The sequence below is a fragment of the Dendrobium catenatum genome, unplaced genomic scaffold (assembly GCF_001605985.2).
Source record: "Dendrobium catenatum unplaced genomic scaffold, ASM160598v2 fragScaff_scaffold_490, whole genome shotgun sequence".
In the NCBI taxonomy this organism is placed as follows: domain Eukaryota; kingdom Viridiplantae; phylum Streptophyta; class Magnoliopsida; order Asparagales; family Orchidaceae; genus Dendrobium; species Dendrobium catenatum.
This window is the reverse complement of record NW_021318952.1, coordinates 850,177-868,990: the sequence shown is the minus strand read 5'-3', so window position 1 is coordinate 868,990 and position 18,814 is coordinate 850,177. Positions and strand designations below refer to the sequence as shown.

At 34.7% G+C, this 18,814-nt stretch overlaps 1 protein-coding gene across 3 annotated transcripts; it reads right to left on the bottom strand.

Moving 5' to 3' along the window:
• Positions 1-13,035: 13,035 nt before the first annotated feature.
• LOC110114260 (branched-chain amino acid aminotransferase 2, chloroplastic) lies at positions 13,036-18,572 on the bottom strand. 3 transcript variants are annotated; one of them, XM_020847082.2, is made up of 11 exons: positions 18,456-18,567; positions 18,193-18,299; positions 18,001-18,080; positions 17,425-17,602; positions 17,110-17,289; positions 16,838-16,969; positions 16,332-16,430; positions 14,542-14,658; positions 14,216-14,311; positions 13,909-14,021; positions 13,036-13,314 (listed from the first exon to the last, which is right to left on the bottom strand). In XM_020847082.2, the coding sequence occupies exons 2-11, from the start codon at positions 18,277-18,279 to the stop codon at positions 13,200-13,202; spliced, it is 1,197 nt and encodes a 398-aa protein (XP_020702741.1). In that variant the 5' UTR covers positions 18,280-18,299; positions 18,456-18,567; the 3' UTR covers positions 13,036-13,199. The 3 variants fall into 3 exon arrangements, with proteins under 3 accessions (XP_020702741.1, XP_020702740.1, XP_020702742.1); XM_020847081.2 differs by having other exon boundaries at positions 18,193-18,572; XM_020847083.2 differs by having other exon boundaries at positions 17,425-17,599; positions 18,193-18,572.
• Between the last annotated feature and the right edge of the window lie 242 nt (positions 18,573-18,814).

Below are 18,814 nucleotides of genomic sequence, written 5' to 3'. Positions count from 1 at the left end.
CACTTCTTAGCTTCTTCTTTTCTGTCTAATGTTGAACATTAGGTTAGCCACTTCATGTTTGTTTTGTGATGTCATCGATGTCATATGAATTGATATTTATGAATGACAACCACATACCCATTTATAGGTTATAATGGTTTAGAACATGAAGCTCACTTTACCTATAATCCTTGTGGGAGATGTTGGATATAATATAGAATTCTTAGGCATTAGGTTTCTATTAGTCTTTAATCTTCATGAACATAAACATGTAACTTAGGGTCTACATCCTAGGGCAGACAACATAAATATAGGTTCACTATCCATAAGCATGTGCACTTCCCCATTTATCAGCATAGGACTAGATCTTTAAAATCTCTTAGTTTACAAGGATCGCTTTAATGAGGTAAGTCATGGTTGTTAACAATGATCCTCTGGTCGGCTAAGGGCAACGACGAACTTGAAACGATGGAACCATAAGATCTTGATCGAGGGTGTCATACCAACCTTCTAGGTTAGTGCACCCTTCAATCATCAACCTATCTGGACACTTAACTTATATGACCTAAGTAAGTCATCTCTAAGATTCAAATCAGTGATAAAATCATTAATAAGTAATAAACTAAATCATATATACATAAACACATACCTATCTAAGAGAGAAACATAATAAAATTGAATTTCACCTTATGCTTAAAGCAATACAATTCATATTACATTCAAATAAACCCAACACTAAATGAAATATAAAATTAACATAAATCAATAAATAAAATTAAAATGACATATACATAACTAATACAATCTAATCTAAAAATTCAATGAATTCAAATTTAAATGTAATGATTAATTTAAAAATGAAAAAAAGAATAAAAGATGATAAACATAAATAAAAAATTCAATAAAATTTAGAAAAATTCTAAAATTTTTTATAAATATATAAAATTATAATGGACAATAACTAAATAAATATTTCAATTAACTCTCCATTTACTCCTTCAAATTTAATAAATTCTCAATCAAACTTAGAAAATTTATTAAAAATTCAATAAAAATAAAAAAAATGAAATAAATTTTTACAATCTCATAAAATTATAACAAACAGTAGTCTACATAGAGTGAGTAATATTAAAATAAAAAAGTAAAATTTCTTTATGCATCGTTTAAAAGATAATAAAAAATCGTAAAATATTAATATTTGACTCTAAATCATCTCATATAAAAATTTAATATATTTTAAAATGAAAGTTGAAATATCAAACTAATAATAGAGTTGACCACATGCAGGACCTTGCACACAATAGACGTTGTATATAGGTCGTCAGCCTTAGACTCTTAGGTTAGGGTGTTTACTTTATGTCATATATTTCTTACATGCTCTTATATATTATTTGCTTATTTTTTTATTTTTTCATGCTTTATGTTGTATTTCATTTTTCTTATTTAGTTATAAATGTTAAGCTATTAATTACAAATTTAAAACTCCAAAATACAAATAAATCCATGCACATACACTAAATTTTGAGTTTTTGAGTTTGCAATTAATGACTTAACATTTACAATTAAATAGGAAAAATGAAATACAATATAAACTATGAAAAATAAAGAAACAAGCAGAAAACATATAAAAGGAAGTAAAAATATATGATAGAAGCTAAACATCATAACCTAATGGTCTAAGGCTAGTGGCCTATATGCAACTTCTAGTATCAGCTAGGTCGTGCGGGTGGTCATCCCTATTATGAGTTTGGGGTTATATTTAATTTTTATATAGGGGTGTTTTCAATTCAAATATTAATGTCTTACGATTTTTTATTTGCCTTTTAATTGATTTATAAACAAAATTTTATTTTTTTTATTTAATATTACTCTATTCTATGTAGACTATTGTTTGTTATAATTTTATGAGTTTTTTATGAATTTATTTCGCATTTTATTTTTATTTTTATTTTTATTGGTTTTTAATGTTTTTTTTTATTTTCTTTATGTTCTACATCATTTTGTAGTGTCAATGTCGATTTCTTCCCATAGTAAGAATGCCTAAATGCTTCGTCTCTAGCAGCGTAGAAGTTGATCGTGCGAGTTTGGGAAACGAAGTAAGCTGCTTTGTTAAAAAATAACAATATGTTTTTAAAAAACACCTCAATCAAATGGTGATATTGGGAGATGTGTGGCTTTTTCTATTAAACTTAATAGAACAGGGGGATCAAATTGGATAATCTTCCATTAGTTGAGGGACTAAATTGAGACAAAGTGAAGCTCTAAGACAAAATTGGACACCTACTAATAATCCGGGGACTATTTTAGACATTTTTCCTAGTATTTATTAGTAGTTTTCATGAATGCTCTTGTCAGTAATAAAATTCCTCCAAGATTGATGGTAATTATTGACATTAATATTTCACTCTCATTGCTGCTTAAGCTAGAAAATATGCATTCCTCATAGTGTCTGCAAGAATCTTATTATACTCTTAAAATTTATAAAATTTCTTTCAATAAGATGCAAAGTTATTGACTCATTATGGGGCTTAGAAAGCGGCATAACAGCATGTACGCTGGATGAATGAAACTGTAAAAATGCTTTTCCAAACTAGCACGTATTCTGCTCGAATATGCCATTTTTAATACTCGTATTGGAACTTTTTGATGCAGAACTGCATGTGGATAGCTAGACTAAACTTTTAGTTGATATGCATAAAAGGATGGCTCTACCATATTAAACTTTCTAGTTCAGCAACCTACTGGCAGAATTAGATTTTTCCTCTTAATGCCCATACCCAAGAGCACGATTAGAGAGAATTTGAAACTAATAGTTGAGATTAAAAACTCTTAGCTTATAAGCCCAAGGCTTAAGTTAAGCTTTCTGTCAGATTTAGAAGCACAAGAGCTTGGTGACAATAGTTTATTGCTTGCAAATTTTAGGGGCTTAAAAATGCAACATATTACACATGTTGCAGCCAAAATGCACGAATTTTGAATAGTTTTTTAATGTAAAAAAAAAAATCTGAAAATAAGGTTATTATTTGTAGACCCCTTGAGAAATTATTAAACCTTTCAGAATTGAAGTAGACACTCTTCCATTTCCAAGAGTTTCCATAGCTTGGAGATTCCACATTTTGAAAACCTAAAATTATAATTCCTAAGTTGGGAGTTTCGGCCAGATTCCCCTCTCCATTACTTAGTCTATTATTTCCTTTTCTTGGGAACTTAAACACAATTTTGTTAAACCTTTTCAAAGGCTTTGACGCCATCACTACCCCCAATCCATTTAAATTATAGGCCTAGCCTTAGGCCACACCTGTGAAATTTTCCATAGTAGCTACCGAAGTACTTGTTGGACCATCAACATAGGAGTAGATTTTTCCTGTTTTCTTTTCATTTGTTGTTGTTTCTATTTAGTTAATGTACTCCCATTTGATTTATAGCAATGAAATGAAATATTTAATTTCTCTCTTGTTACTTATTTTGATATCATGTCTTTATTACTTCCATATGAATTTTACTATTTGAGTATAAAGTATGTTTTCTTATTCCTTCATCAGGTTTAGTTTTGCTGGGATTTTTCGTCTTCTGGACCTAGGGTGTTGACATAGGAAAACTCCAACTGTCTATGTAGTTAATTGTGGAATTATCATGGGCATTATACACTTTTTTCTTTAAAAAAAGTAGAAAATTAGATTTCTCAGAATTATCGCATTCAAGCACATTTTGTTTTGAAAAGTTTTTTCTCATAACAAATTTTTTTTGAAAGAAAAATAATTTCTCAAACAAATTTGTGATAGCGGTTTAAAAAATAGAGTTTGTTTCAACTTGCCCTGTAATAAAGTTGTTTTAATTGCCATCTAACCTTTACCTATCTCAGCTATTTATTTTGAAAAGTTGTTTCAATTGCCATCTAACCTTTACCTATCTCAGCTATTTATTTTGAGCTTTGTATGTTATGTTTACCCAAAATTTGAAATTGCGCAATTTAGTATTGAGGTATTTTTTTAATAAGACTAGACGTAAACCTAAAGGTATGTTGAGGCGTAAACCTCAAAATTAAACCATTAAATCTAAAGGTGTTTTATGCCTTCATTGTCAATGTCCTTGACGTCGTTGTCGTCGTTTCTTCGCCAAGGTATAACGCTCTAAACTCAAAACCCCATTTTCGGCGCTCATAGCGCGCCGGTGGACCACCCTATGTGCTCTCGTAGCACTGTGGGAGAGAACCCGATGCGGCGCTTGCGGCGAGGCGGGTAGGCCTTGAAGCACTCTCATAGCATGATGAGGACGAAATTAAGTACCCGTGCGTGCCTTAGTGTGGCTGGGAAAGAAAGTTGCGCATTTCTAAACAAGTACCTCGAAGACCCCTAAGCGCTCTCGTAATGTGGTGGGGATTGAATATCGTGGCTAGCTGTAGCCCGACATTTACCTGAAGCCCTCTTGTAGCGTGGAGGGGAAGACCCGACTCCCAGAATTTTTCCTAAACAGGGTAGACATTAGAAGGCTGCCGAATTTTTCACTGACATGGGACCTGAATTTGAAAATTAATAGGGGATTGGACTTGAATTTGAACTAAATGCAAATGACTTGAACTTGAATATAACATAGTCGAACCAGATTCCTAATTAACAAATGCGCAATGATAATTAAAACGCAAACACTAATAGCCACTGTCATCAAAATGAACTAGCAATGTGGAGCAAAGCTTCAAGCATGACTTGCTTGCAAGTAATAATGCAAAACTTCTCAAATGGACATTAAATGATTATCAAATTGGTTGAAGCACAAGCATCAATGAACAAATTTATTGCGTAAATCACAAACTATAAAAAATAATAAAAGGCTTGCAATTGCTGACATGATTAACTTGCAAGCAATAAAGTCAAAGAAAATGAATAATTTGACTATAAGCGAATGCATAGAACCTTTATAACTCTGTGAATGATGATAAGTGACATACAATACTCATATTGTTCATGCTTGTGCAAATAATTTGAAATATCAACAAGCAACAAATACAACATCTTGTAGTCAATGTCAATATACGACCAAGCATATTAAGCGCTGCAAACAACAAAAGGGTTCAACATACAATGAATGACAAAGGTGTATTCCAAAAGTTCGAAGCAAATGCAATCCTCATGCAATCAATGTCACTTGATTGCAAGTGAATACACCAAAAACCTGTGAACAATGTAGCTTTTTGCAAACACACATAATAATGTGTATGGTGAATACAAGCCTCCAAAAGCATATGTAAGAAGGATGCAATAAATGCACATGTATGCTTTAATGCATCCAATGATGCGTGTAACTTACAAACAAATGCGTCAACTTCTCATGAGCTCTGAAAGTAGAAGTATAATGCATGCTATAAATCATCTTCAAAGTTAACAAAGAGCCTATAACATATGCAATAGCTCATTCACGAGCAACTGCAATAGACTTGTGAGTCTTTTGTGAACAACAAAATATATACAAATGGATGCAATATGCTTATAAACCTACAAGTGAACTCAAGGGGTATGCAATGAATACAAAGATGTCCCTCCGATCAATGCTAACTGGCTTGCAGATACATGCAGCAGCCCTACAACATGTATACATACACATGTGAAAGTACACATGCAAGCATGTTAACATGTATATATGTAAGAATATACACCCGCATGGATCCCGACGAGCATGTTGTTGGTACACGTGATGTCTGAGGATGTTGCGCGGGTCAAGAAATGAACTTAAGTTCAAGTCCAATCCTTCTCTTTGATAGGATGGGAGTTGACATGACTTGAAGTAATGAACAAATATACAGTTGCGACATCGACCGAGATTATTTGTTTTAATACGTTTAGATTAGGCCTTCAAGGCCTATAATCAGAAAAGTTTGCTAATAAAGACCTAAAGCCAAAAACAAACCTGATTCCCTGTCGACAAGGTTCAATCAATAAAATAAAATTGCCCATGATATCGATGATGGCCGCATTGATAAAAAAATCTCAATGCCAGTTGTTACCTTTTGCCAGTAAAAAATGCCTCACAAATTCTCAAATGCCCATAACAATTCTCAATAAAAAAAAAATCAAAATACAAGTATTTAAAATTGAAGTTAACCATCAAATACTTAAAGCAAAATCAATCCACCCTCCGCAATAATTTGCTGAGGTGGACATATCTAAAAATTACTTTAGCTCACAAAGAGCATATGTCTGATCGAGAATATTACTTGGATTCATTCTCAATTAATCTTTTACCAGTAAGTATGTGACATTAGTCATCTAACAGTGATTTGGCCAAATGACTCTGCAAATAACCTGTGATTTGGCCAAATTGCTCCTCGTGGTTGATGATTATGACCACGACCTTTTGACCTAGTGTTTAAGTCCAATGACTCCACTGTATTATGGTTATGTTAACCTCTAGATAAAGAGCAAAAAAAAAACAAAGATACCTCGTATCTATCAAGATCCCGCGAATTCAGCCTGAAATCCCGCTACGGTACACTATACTGCGCCGACGCCACTCCTTGCGTCTCTTCCCGGAAAACCTGCCCGAATCGCGTGCCACCTGACATTTTTCTCGTCGTTAAATACCGAACAAATGAAGCTTTTGGGCCTTCTTCCTCTCAGCAGACCTCACGCACACGAGAACTCCAAAGCTTCCTTGCGGTAATTGCTTCGACCCAACTCGATGCGGACATTTCCGATTGGAGCCCTCCTTTCGATCTCCCGCTTGACCTATCCCTTGTCGCTTCTTCTTCGTTTCTTCTCCACACGCAAAATATCTTCATGGCGTCAACCTCGCACGCATCATCCAGCATAGAGAGGAGAGAGAGAGAGAGACCACGCTACTCGCATAACCTGCCGACTACAGTAGCCCAGCTCGTCCCCTTTCTCCTACTGCAAGCCGAACACAGCCCCTCGTGTTCTAGACTGAACGCGCTTGACCGCTGTACAACTCCTTTATACAACCGACTTGGCCGTCCTGCACGTCGATTTCCGTAAACAGGATAGGGTATAATATTGTAATAATTATTTAAGTTTATTGATATATATATATTATATATATATATATAGTATATTATATACTATATATATGTGTGTGTGTGTGTGTGTGTGTAAGGGGAAGACAAAAAAAAAAAGAGAAGAGAGAGAGAGAGTGCGTGTTTTATTTTTGTAAAATCTTCGTCGTCGCCGGTCGCCAGGGTATAAATCCCTAAACTTGAGAGAGCCCACCCTCGACGATTGCAACGCGGCGAACAACCACCCATGCGCGCTTTTCTTAGTTTGGTGGAAGGAAGTTCGTCGCGGTGCTTGTGGCGAGGCGAGTAATCCCCTTTAAGTCCTTTTTCGGTGTTTGTGGCGCGCCATGGGACCACCCATGCACGATTTTCTTAGCGTGGTGGGAGGGAACTGGGTGCGGTGCTTACAACGAAGTAGGCGATCCATTTGCGCGCTTTTCTTAGTACGGCCGGGCAATAAAGAACTACTTTTTCTAAAAAAAAAGCTTTTAAAAAGCTCATGCACGCCTTTCTTAGCGTGGTGGATGACAAAAAAAACTACGGCCGCGGTGTCTCACAACACCAATCGTGCATGTCTTTCTTGACGTGGCGGGTAGGCAGCCTCTTAGTTTTTCCTCTAAACGGGGGAGACGACGGGAGATTGCCGAACTTGAAAAGAAATAAGATTTGGACCTAAATGAATTCGAACTTGAATTTGATTTGAATATCAAGTGAATCATAACTTGAGCATGACTCAAGGAGTTAAGACTTGAACACAAATGAACCTGAACTCAAGTTGGACTTGATTGGCATATTAAGCATGACTTGAACATTTGAACTTAAGCAAAGATTTGACTTGGACCGTAGAAGACTTGAAAATTTACATTGAACTTAAACTTGAAGTCAAGTAAATAATTACAAGAGACCTAATTGAATTATACAAGACTTGAACTTTTACACTGAAGTTGACTCAAATGAATGGAAGAGGTTCATTAAGAGCCTAAACTATACTTGAACTCAAGCAAGGACTTGAACTCGGACTTGAACTCTACAAGACAGCAGGGGACTTGAATTCGCATTTGATTTGAACTTCAGATGAGATGGACAAGGACTTTGATCAATGTTGAATTATACAAGACTTGAATTTGTTTGGACCACGAAGAACTATGATTGAATCTAATTCAAACTTGAACCTAACTTGAGTTTAAGTATAATTGAATTGAATGAGTTGTAAAGAGTTTCAATTTGACAATAACGCAATATTGTCAATGGGATATTAAGAAATCGTCATCTCAATTGAGATGTAAATGAACACATACATAAAACTCATGAACAAGAGGATTTGCGTATGACAATATGTTCATTGCACCATAAAGAACTTTCAATCGGCACAAGAGTAACATGATGATTACAGTGCCCACATCAGTGGGTCCACAAGCTCATGTGAAGAAGCTTAACGGTGTTAATGAGACAAGCTCTTAATGAATAGAGCTACTGTTAGAGATGAGGAAGAACTTGCAAATACAATCTGCTCGCAAACAACAGGGTCTCCTGCCAACATACTCATTGTAATATGCAATGAATATCAGGACATTCCTACGATAAGCAATAATTCAATGCTAAGCAAATACACAACCCCCTTTGCAAGTTGAGTGGTGATTAATTGGGGATAGACACTAGTTTCTACAAGCTGTTATAAGAGACTCACTTTACGTACTATGTAGCAGTTGAAAGCAGAAATGAAAGAGATGCAACATACAACATCTTGCCTACGAATTGGAGGAAGAATTTGTAGTGGATACCATGAATATGCAAGGAACATCATAATGTTTCTCCAATCAACGATGACCCATTTGTAGTTGAATGTACTAGTTCCCTATAGAGCATTAGAAGGCTAGATATGACAAGTGTAAAGGGGATATGTTGATAACATTAGTGTTTTGTGGACAATATCAGAATAAAGGCAAATGTGTTCAGACAAATCAGTGTAAGAGACCTCTCCATATATACAAGTGACAAAACTCCAAATGTACAAAATGACTTGTCCATGAGTGGTGTAGTGATAGGCTTGTGAGTAAAGTTTAGAGATCTAACAGAGTCCCTATAATGGATAGGGTGAGCACGAAAGTCTACAATAGTTGTTCACATCGCCCGCGATGATGTTATAACATGCATACATCTCTATCTCTCACGAGTGAAAAGGTAAGACATACAATACGCATGACAGCTCAATGTACACAATGAAGCTTGAATTGTATGCAAGAAGTCTGCCACAAATGCAGTGATATACTTACAAGTGATGGGTGTCGGTAAACAGTGAATGTTACAGTATTCTAGAGCCAAAATAGATCAACATACGAATGACTACAACAAATGTAAATGCATACGGGCCACTGTGAAAGACCTGTAGTACACCCAGTCTATTGTCCATAAGTAAAACACAAAAGTAACTATATCAAATGCAAGTGCTTATGAATTACAGTGGGAAACTCATCGTGCATACAACAAGCTATCTACGAGCATCTATAAATGCCAAGCAGGAGATTCATTAGTGCACTATGATCCACCTGCATGAAGCAACAAGTAGTGCACGACAGTCTACCTGTACAAAGTAGCAAACAATTCAATTTAGAAGCTGCTATACCACGCCACTGGATCTACAACATCCCTACAAGCAGACATAAGGCTTCTACGAGCTCCCAAATAGAATGTTGCATTCAAATAGCAGTTCCTCGCACAATTGATAGGCATCAAACATTCTAGAATACCCTCGTACATGCACCGTAGTTTGTATACACATAGGTACACAAAAAAGGCAAGTGCAATCATAAAACTTGTATGGGCCCTGGCGAGCGTGTTGTGGGAACACACGTAACGTCTAGGGATGCTGCGTGGGTCAATACGTTTGGACCTGATCCTCCTAAGCAAATAAATAGGAGTTGACAAGGTCCGATAAATAATTATAAAAAGCCCCCAAAGCCCCAAACACCCGCATGGGCCTCGACGAGCATGTTATAAGTACACACGTAACGTATAGGGATGTTGCGCGGGTTAATAAGTGAATTCAAATTTCAAGAAACTATCAATCACTAAATAAAAAACTTATCCACCCTCCGCAACAGTTTGCTAGGGTGGACAAATTAAAATTTACTTTAGCCTGCATAGAGCTAAATGCCTAGTCAAAAATATCACTAGGATCCATTCTCAAGCAATCTCCTACTAGTAAGGACGTGGTCGTGTCCTCTAATCGGCGGTTTTGCCGCCAAATGATATCGCATGATAAACGGTTATTACCCGGGGCCCTTTGAATCGAGTGGTTTTGCCGCCAAATGGCACCACAGATAGCGGTTATGGCCAGAGCCAATACGCTCCTTAGTGACATCAAATCCTTGATATATGAATCAATATGATATAATCGACAGGGCACAAAACTCTCTGTTAGCTAAGGTGGATTCAAATTTGTTCCTTTAGGCAAATACCGACCCCAGGTCTACAAGGTTACCCTTGGACGAAGCAACCCATGGCTTCTGACAAGTATCCTTCTGTCAGGTTGGGTCGACTACCTCCTCTACTAAGTAGACCAGGGATCACGATGGCCCGGGACTACGGAACCATGGATCTTGATCGGGTCCATCATTCATTCCCCCACCATCCGCTTTAAGTGCAAGATGGTGAAATTTAATATTTTAAATATCAAACTTCTTCCAACATCCAAACTTTTAAAATACACGTGCCCATAATGCTACTATATGCCAGATAACACGTATCTTTATGTATTTGATTGACTACTAGCCTTAATCGAAAGTTCTCTCTCATTACTGGGTGGGGTAATTAACTATATGGGCTTGCACCTATAGGAAACCAGAACTCGGATCATAAAGTCCTCGCAAAATGAGAGCAAAATCTATGGGTAGTGTCTTATCTACAAACCCATCTGCCTTTCAAAATTTAACCTGGAAATTAATTCCGTTAAAACTCCCCTCAAAGAAAATAAAAGCAATAGCGGGCGGAGGCCGGGGCCGAATTTTCGGAGCCCACAGGTTACAATCATATAGCCCGTATGCTCCCCATTGACTTCAAATCATTGAGATATGAATCAATAAGATAAAATCGATAGGGCACAAAGCCCTCTATTAGTTAAGGTGAATTTAAATTTGTCCCCTTAAAAAAATAAAGAAAGGGGTCCGCAGAGAGGGCGGGACATGAATTTTCGGAGCTCAAAGATATTTTTAGGATGCAAAATGATTTGGACCCAACTCTTGAAAAGTTGTCTTGCCGTACCAACTGATGACTAGTTCCATATTGTATTCCACATATTATACGCATCTAATCATCTGGAATTATTTCTTGAATTAGGCGGTGAGTAAATATTTGGTTGGCTACTAAGTAAATATTTGACAGGTGTTTAGAATACCAATTTTTTGTCAGTAGAGAGAGAGATAGATGAAGAGAGAAAGCGATGTAGACAGCCGTTCATTTCCTCTACACAGTTCTCTTTATTATGTGTTTATTTCTCTCTGTGTGTCTGAACTGACCATGTTTTTATCCTGTACTTGATTTGTTTGAACTGCTGTAGAAGATATCTTGGCTGATTTATTGTCATTTGCATCAAGAAGGAAAAAAATTGCATGAGAATGCTTCGACCAAAATCTGGTCAAGATGAGCTCTATAATTATTGGATTTGTGTTTAGATTAGTACTACATATATATCAAATAATTGTACTAATTTTAGATCAAATCAAACTGTGATAAAGCTCATTCTGACCATAATTCATTCATGATATATCTGATACAGTTTGTCTATGCAAAAACTCTGCTTTGATGGTTCAATTAGCTTCTATAGAATATATTCAGACTCTCCAAGTGATCAACATATTCTGCTCAAATTCATATTTGGCTGATTAAAGCTTCCTATTTTTTATGGAATCATAATGAATTTGATCACTTATTTGTAACTTTTTACAAGCTGTTTATGTTTGTTTCATTTTCTTTGGAAATGTTTCAAATTTCACCCGCTATTGATAGCACAAACTAACTTGTCCCCTTGATCAGTGAAATTTTCTAAGTATCAGTAGATGACCTGTGAGTAAGAGGCTGTACAAAATTTGACTGCTGAATACTTTGTTTCATGATTGTTAAATTCTTAAAACAACCCATTATTTGCAAATCACATTTATACATTTTCTATATGTAGGGCTGCAAATGAACTGAGTTTTAAATTGATAGCACAAACTTTGTTTCATGTAGGGCTGAATACTTCGTTCATGATATTCTGAGTGTTCATGTTTGGTTCATATTCAGTTCATTTAGTGCTTATCGAGTTTTAAACAAACAAGCATTGACGAGCTATAAACGAGATCTATTTCTAGATGTTCATCAACTTAACAAACGAGCTTTCGAGCCAACTTACAAACAAATGCATTGAGCATGTTCATGAATATATTTAGCGAAATTTTTTAATTAGCATATATTGTAGTATTTAATTGCTTTAAATTTTATTATTTAACAATAATTATATCATTATGTTATAATAAATATAAAATATTTATATTGATCAATTTTATAATCAAATATTAATTGAGTTTTTATCGAGCTTATTCAAGAGTTCTGAATCAAACACGAATCGAACTTCTTATCGAGCTTAATGTCAAGCTTGTTCACGAGCTTTAAATGATGTTGTTATGAACATAAATGAGCCTAACACATTAGTGTTGATGCTTGTTTATGAAATAATCGAGTATTTAAAATCTTGTTCAAGTTTGTTTGTTTAGTTAATTAAATGATCACAAACAAGTTATAATCGAAAACCGAACAACGAGTAGCTCGTTGAACATTTGGTTAGCTTGCAACCTTATCTTGCAATACTTATTTGTTTTTCATGAATGAATTGAATGGCAGACTGTTTCTTATGTTGGCACAATGCAATTGGAGAAAAAAAAAAAAAAAAACTATTCTTCCTTTGCCATTATGTGCTGTCATATTTATCTTGAAAAGTTTTGTTTCTCCTTTGGCATCTTTTCATCAAAATCTGCCAAGTAAGGCTTTGTTATGGTTTTATTTTCTGAAGACTTTAGTTGTGCTAACAGGTAAAAATCTTTCTTATTGTATTCCATCAAAAAGGACAAAGTTATTCCATATTTCTGATAAGATGACAAACGAGGACTGTGGACTCTTTAATCTTTACCTTTTTTTTAATCTTTTTAATGAAAATAATTCAAAATCAACTATGCAGGAGGTATTAGTCAATCTCAACCGTCCATCCTTTCTTATCTTCAGCAATGCCCATTTGGATATCTGTAAGGGATTTGTATAGCTTTCTGGATACAGCATCTTCTCCACAATTATATTTGTATCTACATCCACCAAAAAAAGGAAGTAATCATTATTTTGAATATTATCCTGTTAAGCACTTAACTGGCAAATTTATCTATCACAACTTAAAAACAAGAACATATTTAGATTAAAAAACAAGAACATATTTAGATTAAAAAAGTTTTGTTTTTATGATTTTTCTTCTTGTAATGAGTCTAAATTTTTTTCTTTCTTTTTCATCACATTATTTGTTCTTTTTATTTATTCAAGATCAAAGAGTTAATGGTAATTTTATTTTTATTTTTTTGGCTTTGGGATAACAAAACCTCAATCACCTGCAACATGAGCCATATACAGTAAAAAAATTTGTTAAAAAATGATACCGTATCATATAGACATTTTGGATGTATAATATGAAAGAGAAGCAATTTAATTGATATTTATCTGTCATTATGGTGAGAGATTATTACGTGCGGAGTTCGGATGCATCCGGAGGTTAATACGACAGCGTCAAGTTATGCAATGTATTATATATTATGTATTAGGTGATATGGCGTGTCCGGATTGATCTCTGGACATGTCCGGACATCGCACGGAATAATTTTTGCATTATGAGATGCCCATTTGATCCATACCTTTGACCTTTATAAGTTATGCTGTTTACTGGAGCTACTACTACAGCAGTTCCAGTGCAGAAGACTTCATCAGCATCAGTCAAGTCCTCCACAGAAACCAACCTTTCGTCAACCTGTTCATTTTGTGAAGGAAAAATAAATATTTCTTCCATGCAATGGTAAAAAATAAGGGAAATAAATTAATTTTTTAGGAAGAGGAGGATTAATTATATATTTTTATTTATCCAAAAAATTAACATAACATAAATATGTTGATTTATGCAAATTTTTAGGTGAGCTAAATATTACTCAAATCAATAAAACTAACCTCATAACCAAAGTCACGAGCAATTTCTATGATGCTTGCACGTGTGATTCCCTCAAGGATAGTTCCACGTGCCATTGGGGTAGATATTACATTATTCTGTTCAAATAATGTTCGAAGATTGTAAAAAATAATTTAAAGAAATTCTTAATTATTTCATTAAAAAAATGTATTAAGCATAATTTTGTAAAAGAGAAAAATGCTATCTATCTCAGTCATTGTAAGAAAATATTTTTTAATTGTATTTGTTTGATTTATGCTACACAAATTAATAGTTAGATGCATCAAAATATAATATAAATGAAAATTTTGTGTGAAAATCAAAATACCTTTCGGATAAATATGTTGCAGGAAGAAGCTTCTTCCAAATACTTGTTGTCAACAGCATCGAGAAATAGAACATCTGTAAATCCTTTCTTCTTAGCCTGCATTTGCGCCTTTAGAACCTACAAAAGGTGCATCAGAGGATGAAAAATTAGCCTTAAAAAGAAGTTAATCTTAAGTATAATACTTAACCTAAAAATCTTTAGCAGTATAGTAGATTATTGTCAAAGATTGTTAAAAGGCCCTTCCACATTGAGTAACCTAATGAGTAATGACTAAGTCAACTAAGAAAAACTACAACACATGGATGATCAGTTGACAATGATGATTTAGAGCATATTTGAGCACTTTTTGTAAGAGTTTCCTCTCCCTTTTCTGAGCAATTATTATATCCGGTGTCCGAATGAGTTCAAAGACCAATAACCACGCGCCATGTCACCTAAAACTCAGTATTTAGGACTCGGTATTGCTCGGTATACATTCGCACCATTCGATTTTTGACCGGATGTAATAATTTCTCCCCTTTTCCCCCTGAATATGCTATTTCTTTATGGTACCAATGCCATCTAACTTCAAGGGCTGCTGCTTCAATTCTGTTTCAAAATGATAAACCCTATTTTCCATCTTTCCTTATCATAACTACATTTTTGAAAAAGTAATTGGTTTTTTTTTTTTTTGCTCGAGTCCTTTTCTGTTACGGTCTCCTCTTCTATATTTTTTGCTAGGCTGGATGTTATGATACTCAGGTTGGGCCTTTATTGTCTAGTCTGGTCAATGATGAGGCGGTTTTCTGCCCAACCTTTGGATGGACTTGGCTTGCTGGCAACCTTGGTGGCTCCTTCTCTTGTAATGATTGGTGGCATTTGTTTGAACTATGGGGTGATGCTTGGTCTGTGCTTAGTGCTATCAATGGATGGTCCTTGCTTGCCTTCCGGATGATTGGTTGATTTTAGCTTCGTAATTTTTTTGATTTTTCTTGTTTGTCTTCGTTGTATTTTCCTTTTTGATGAAATAAAAGCGCTTTATATTAAAAAAAAAAACTACATCTTTGAAAAATCTCTCAAGAGTTAGCTCTAACTCGAACCTTAGCACTAAGTTGTTGAACTTGCCTAAGAAACTCATGAAGTTGCCCGTTGATCAAGGTTATTTGTCTAAAATGATTCTCCATTCACCTAGAATATTCGTCAATCGACTAGGCCTTCTCATTAGAAGAACTCTTCAAGGGTACTCAACCCTTGATTCATAATTTGCTTGAAATTCTCCTAACTGCGCGCTAGTGGCGCTCTACATGCCTAACTCACCAGCCACAAAGCATGCACTCTATAGATTTTATATATAATTATACAATGTAGCCATATCCATGATGAAAACCTTGATCCTTGCCTACAATTAAGGAGGTCATTGAGCGAGCGCTGGCACATAAAAATCTAATAAGAAATCATATAAGAAAAATCATACTATATAAATTTTATGCTAAATCATATGAAATCTCACTAAAAATCTACATAAATTCTTTTTCTCTTCGTTTTTTTTTTCCTATAATCCCTAGTCTGTTTAAACAAGTTTTTAGGCTTCCTTGTAGGCCAATTAATCTCCAAGAACAAGATTGATTGGGACCTTGTTCCTCTCCCTCTCTCTCTTTTTCCAGTTCTTTAAGTTTGATTTGCTTCCCCAGTAAGATTTGATATCTTTCCACAAACTTTGGATCCAAAACATAAAGATGAATTTGCAGACTTTTATTGTTTAATTTCCTATCAAAGAAGAACTATAAAATATATAAAAGCAAATATCCCACCGGTGAATAGTTTGCAATTGTTTTTACAGCACCAGTCCCTCCTGGAGTTGCACGATAGCTTTCGTCTTGAATAACCAGATTTATTGGTGCCAAGCCCTCCTGCAATTATGATCATAGTATTAAAACTATAAAAAAGGAAATAAACTACAGCTACCAAGCACACTAAAATGAGAAGCAAAACTGAGCTCCTCTTGATTTGTTAGTTGAGAGCTTTGACTATCAATCAAGAGGTTTTGGAATCGAAGCTTGCGTATGTGATGCATGTGTGAGTTTGATTTAATTGACCTAAATGTTTAAAAAAAAACAAAAGAGAACGAGAAATAAACTGTCCTTTTCATTAAAAAAAACATCAGCTGTCCTAATAGCAGATCTTACCAAATTTAAATCAGACAAAGGAGGTTAATTGAGTTTAACTGAATTAATTGCAAATTCATCAGCATAATATCTTAACAAATCAATAGAAGATATCTGAAAAGAAGAAATGGTTTATGAAAAATCACTGATACCTTGAAATAGTTTCCCACTGGTGCTGCATAAACCAAAAACGTATACTCTGATGCAGGTGCCAAGCCCAATATAGGGCCACTTCCCATTAGCAATGGCCTAACATATAAAGAACCTTTTCCTGGAGGTGGAATCTGTAACATGCAAAAACATCAAACATAAAATTAGGCCAGTCATTAAAAGAATATATATATATTTTTATATGATTTTTCTATCAATGCAACATAAGAAGGTATGGTACCAAAAAATAAAAAAATCAATTTTGATTACAAACCCAACGCTTGTTAGCTAAGACTGTTTGTTTCACAGCATGAACAAACTGTTCAACAGAAGGAGATGGCATACACATTCTATCAGAACCTATCTGCATTCTTCGAGCATTCTCCTCTGGTCGAAAAATCAAGAAGCCATTACCATTCACCTTCCTATATGCTTTCAATCCTTCAAATAAACCCTGTGACATAAAATTTCCCAAATGTTTGTAGAAAGAGGGTTGATAAAATTTAACTTGAATGGTTTGGATGAGGCAAATGATAAAGATAATGCGTGTGCTCTTTGTGTGAAGAGTTTGTAATAGTTCAGTACTAACCTGTGCATAATTCAAAACTCCAGCAGATGGGCTGAGCTCAATGTTCCCATATCGATTGAGGTGGCCGTGTGAGAATTCATCATCTTGACAACATTTCATAATATACATGTAATCTGTTTCCATGAGACGAAAACCAAGCTTATCCCAATCCACATCAGCATATTCATCCACACTCCTGCTATCTCTCAACCAAAAATCAAATTTTCATCAAGGATTTTGTTCAGTACTTAAATCAGGGAGGAGCTAGAGCTAGTGTGGCTTTCATCTCCTCATATTTCACAAAAGCCTTATATAACTATATATAATATGATAGTTTATTTGAAAATTCTCTTGCAAGTAGATATATTACAGAAACTCTACCCCGGCCTCATAAATTTGGGGTAAACCCATTCACCCCGCTCACTTGAAATCCTAATTATGAGATTTTGAACAGAAAACTGATAAAATCATCAAATTCACTCATCAAAAACATCCTAATCATTCAAAAAAAAATGAATAATAAGTTCTTCAAATTATCAGCCCTTTGAAAATAAGCAAAGATTTAAACTTTTCATATGAAACAGAACAGATAGTCACCTTTCAGTATCAAAAGCCACCTCACATGCGGTTTGCAGATATGATGCTGGTCGAGATGTGAAGAAAGAACAGCTTCCAACCTGAAACAATATAAACTTTTTTTTTTTAATTATAATGCATTGGAGAATACTCTGAATATAGATAACTACAGAAGTTTCCAGGAAATAGGGTAAAACAAAGAAGGAAACTAACCCCCCATTGCGGCTTGATAAAATTGCTTACTAGCTTCATAAACATGCCTCTGGTGGAAATTTTTTGAGGAATTCTTCTTGTCAACATGTCCCGATAAGAAACAGAAGCTTATGAAGAAGAAGAAGAAGAAGATGATGATGATGATGATGATGATGAAGCAAGACACCCACAATCTCTATTTAAAGAAAAAAAAACAGAAAAGAACAAGCAACTTCCTTCTTATTTGAGATGAAAAACTGTTGAAATGAGGTTTGAATATTTACTCGAATAAAAGATTGGAAGACAGTAGAATTATGGGCACAGAAGAAGAAAACTAATCCTTTTGGAATTAGGGGGAAATAGCATCACAGAAGAAGAAAACAGAGGACCAAGGAGGACAAAATATTATGCCGAAGCCAGAATAAATAGGAAATTTAAATTTTGTGCACCTGATGCACCGCACCTATTCAAGAAGCTAGAATAAAATTTCCACACGAAAGTTCTAAATATAAGTGAGCGATGGATGATAATGCATTGGTTGGTAATCCGTTAATGTCGTAGATGTGTAATTTTCGTGTTAACAAGATAAAATTTTTTTATAAGGGGATTAATATATCTAATTTTTTATACTTTCTATGTATTT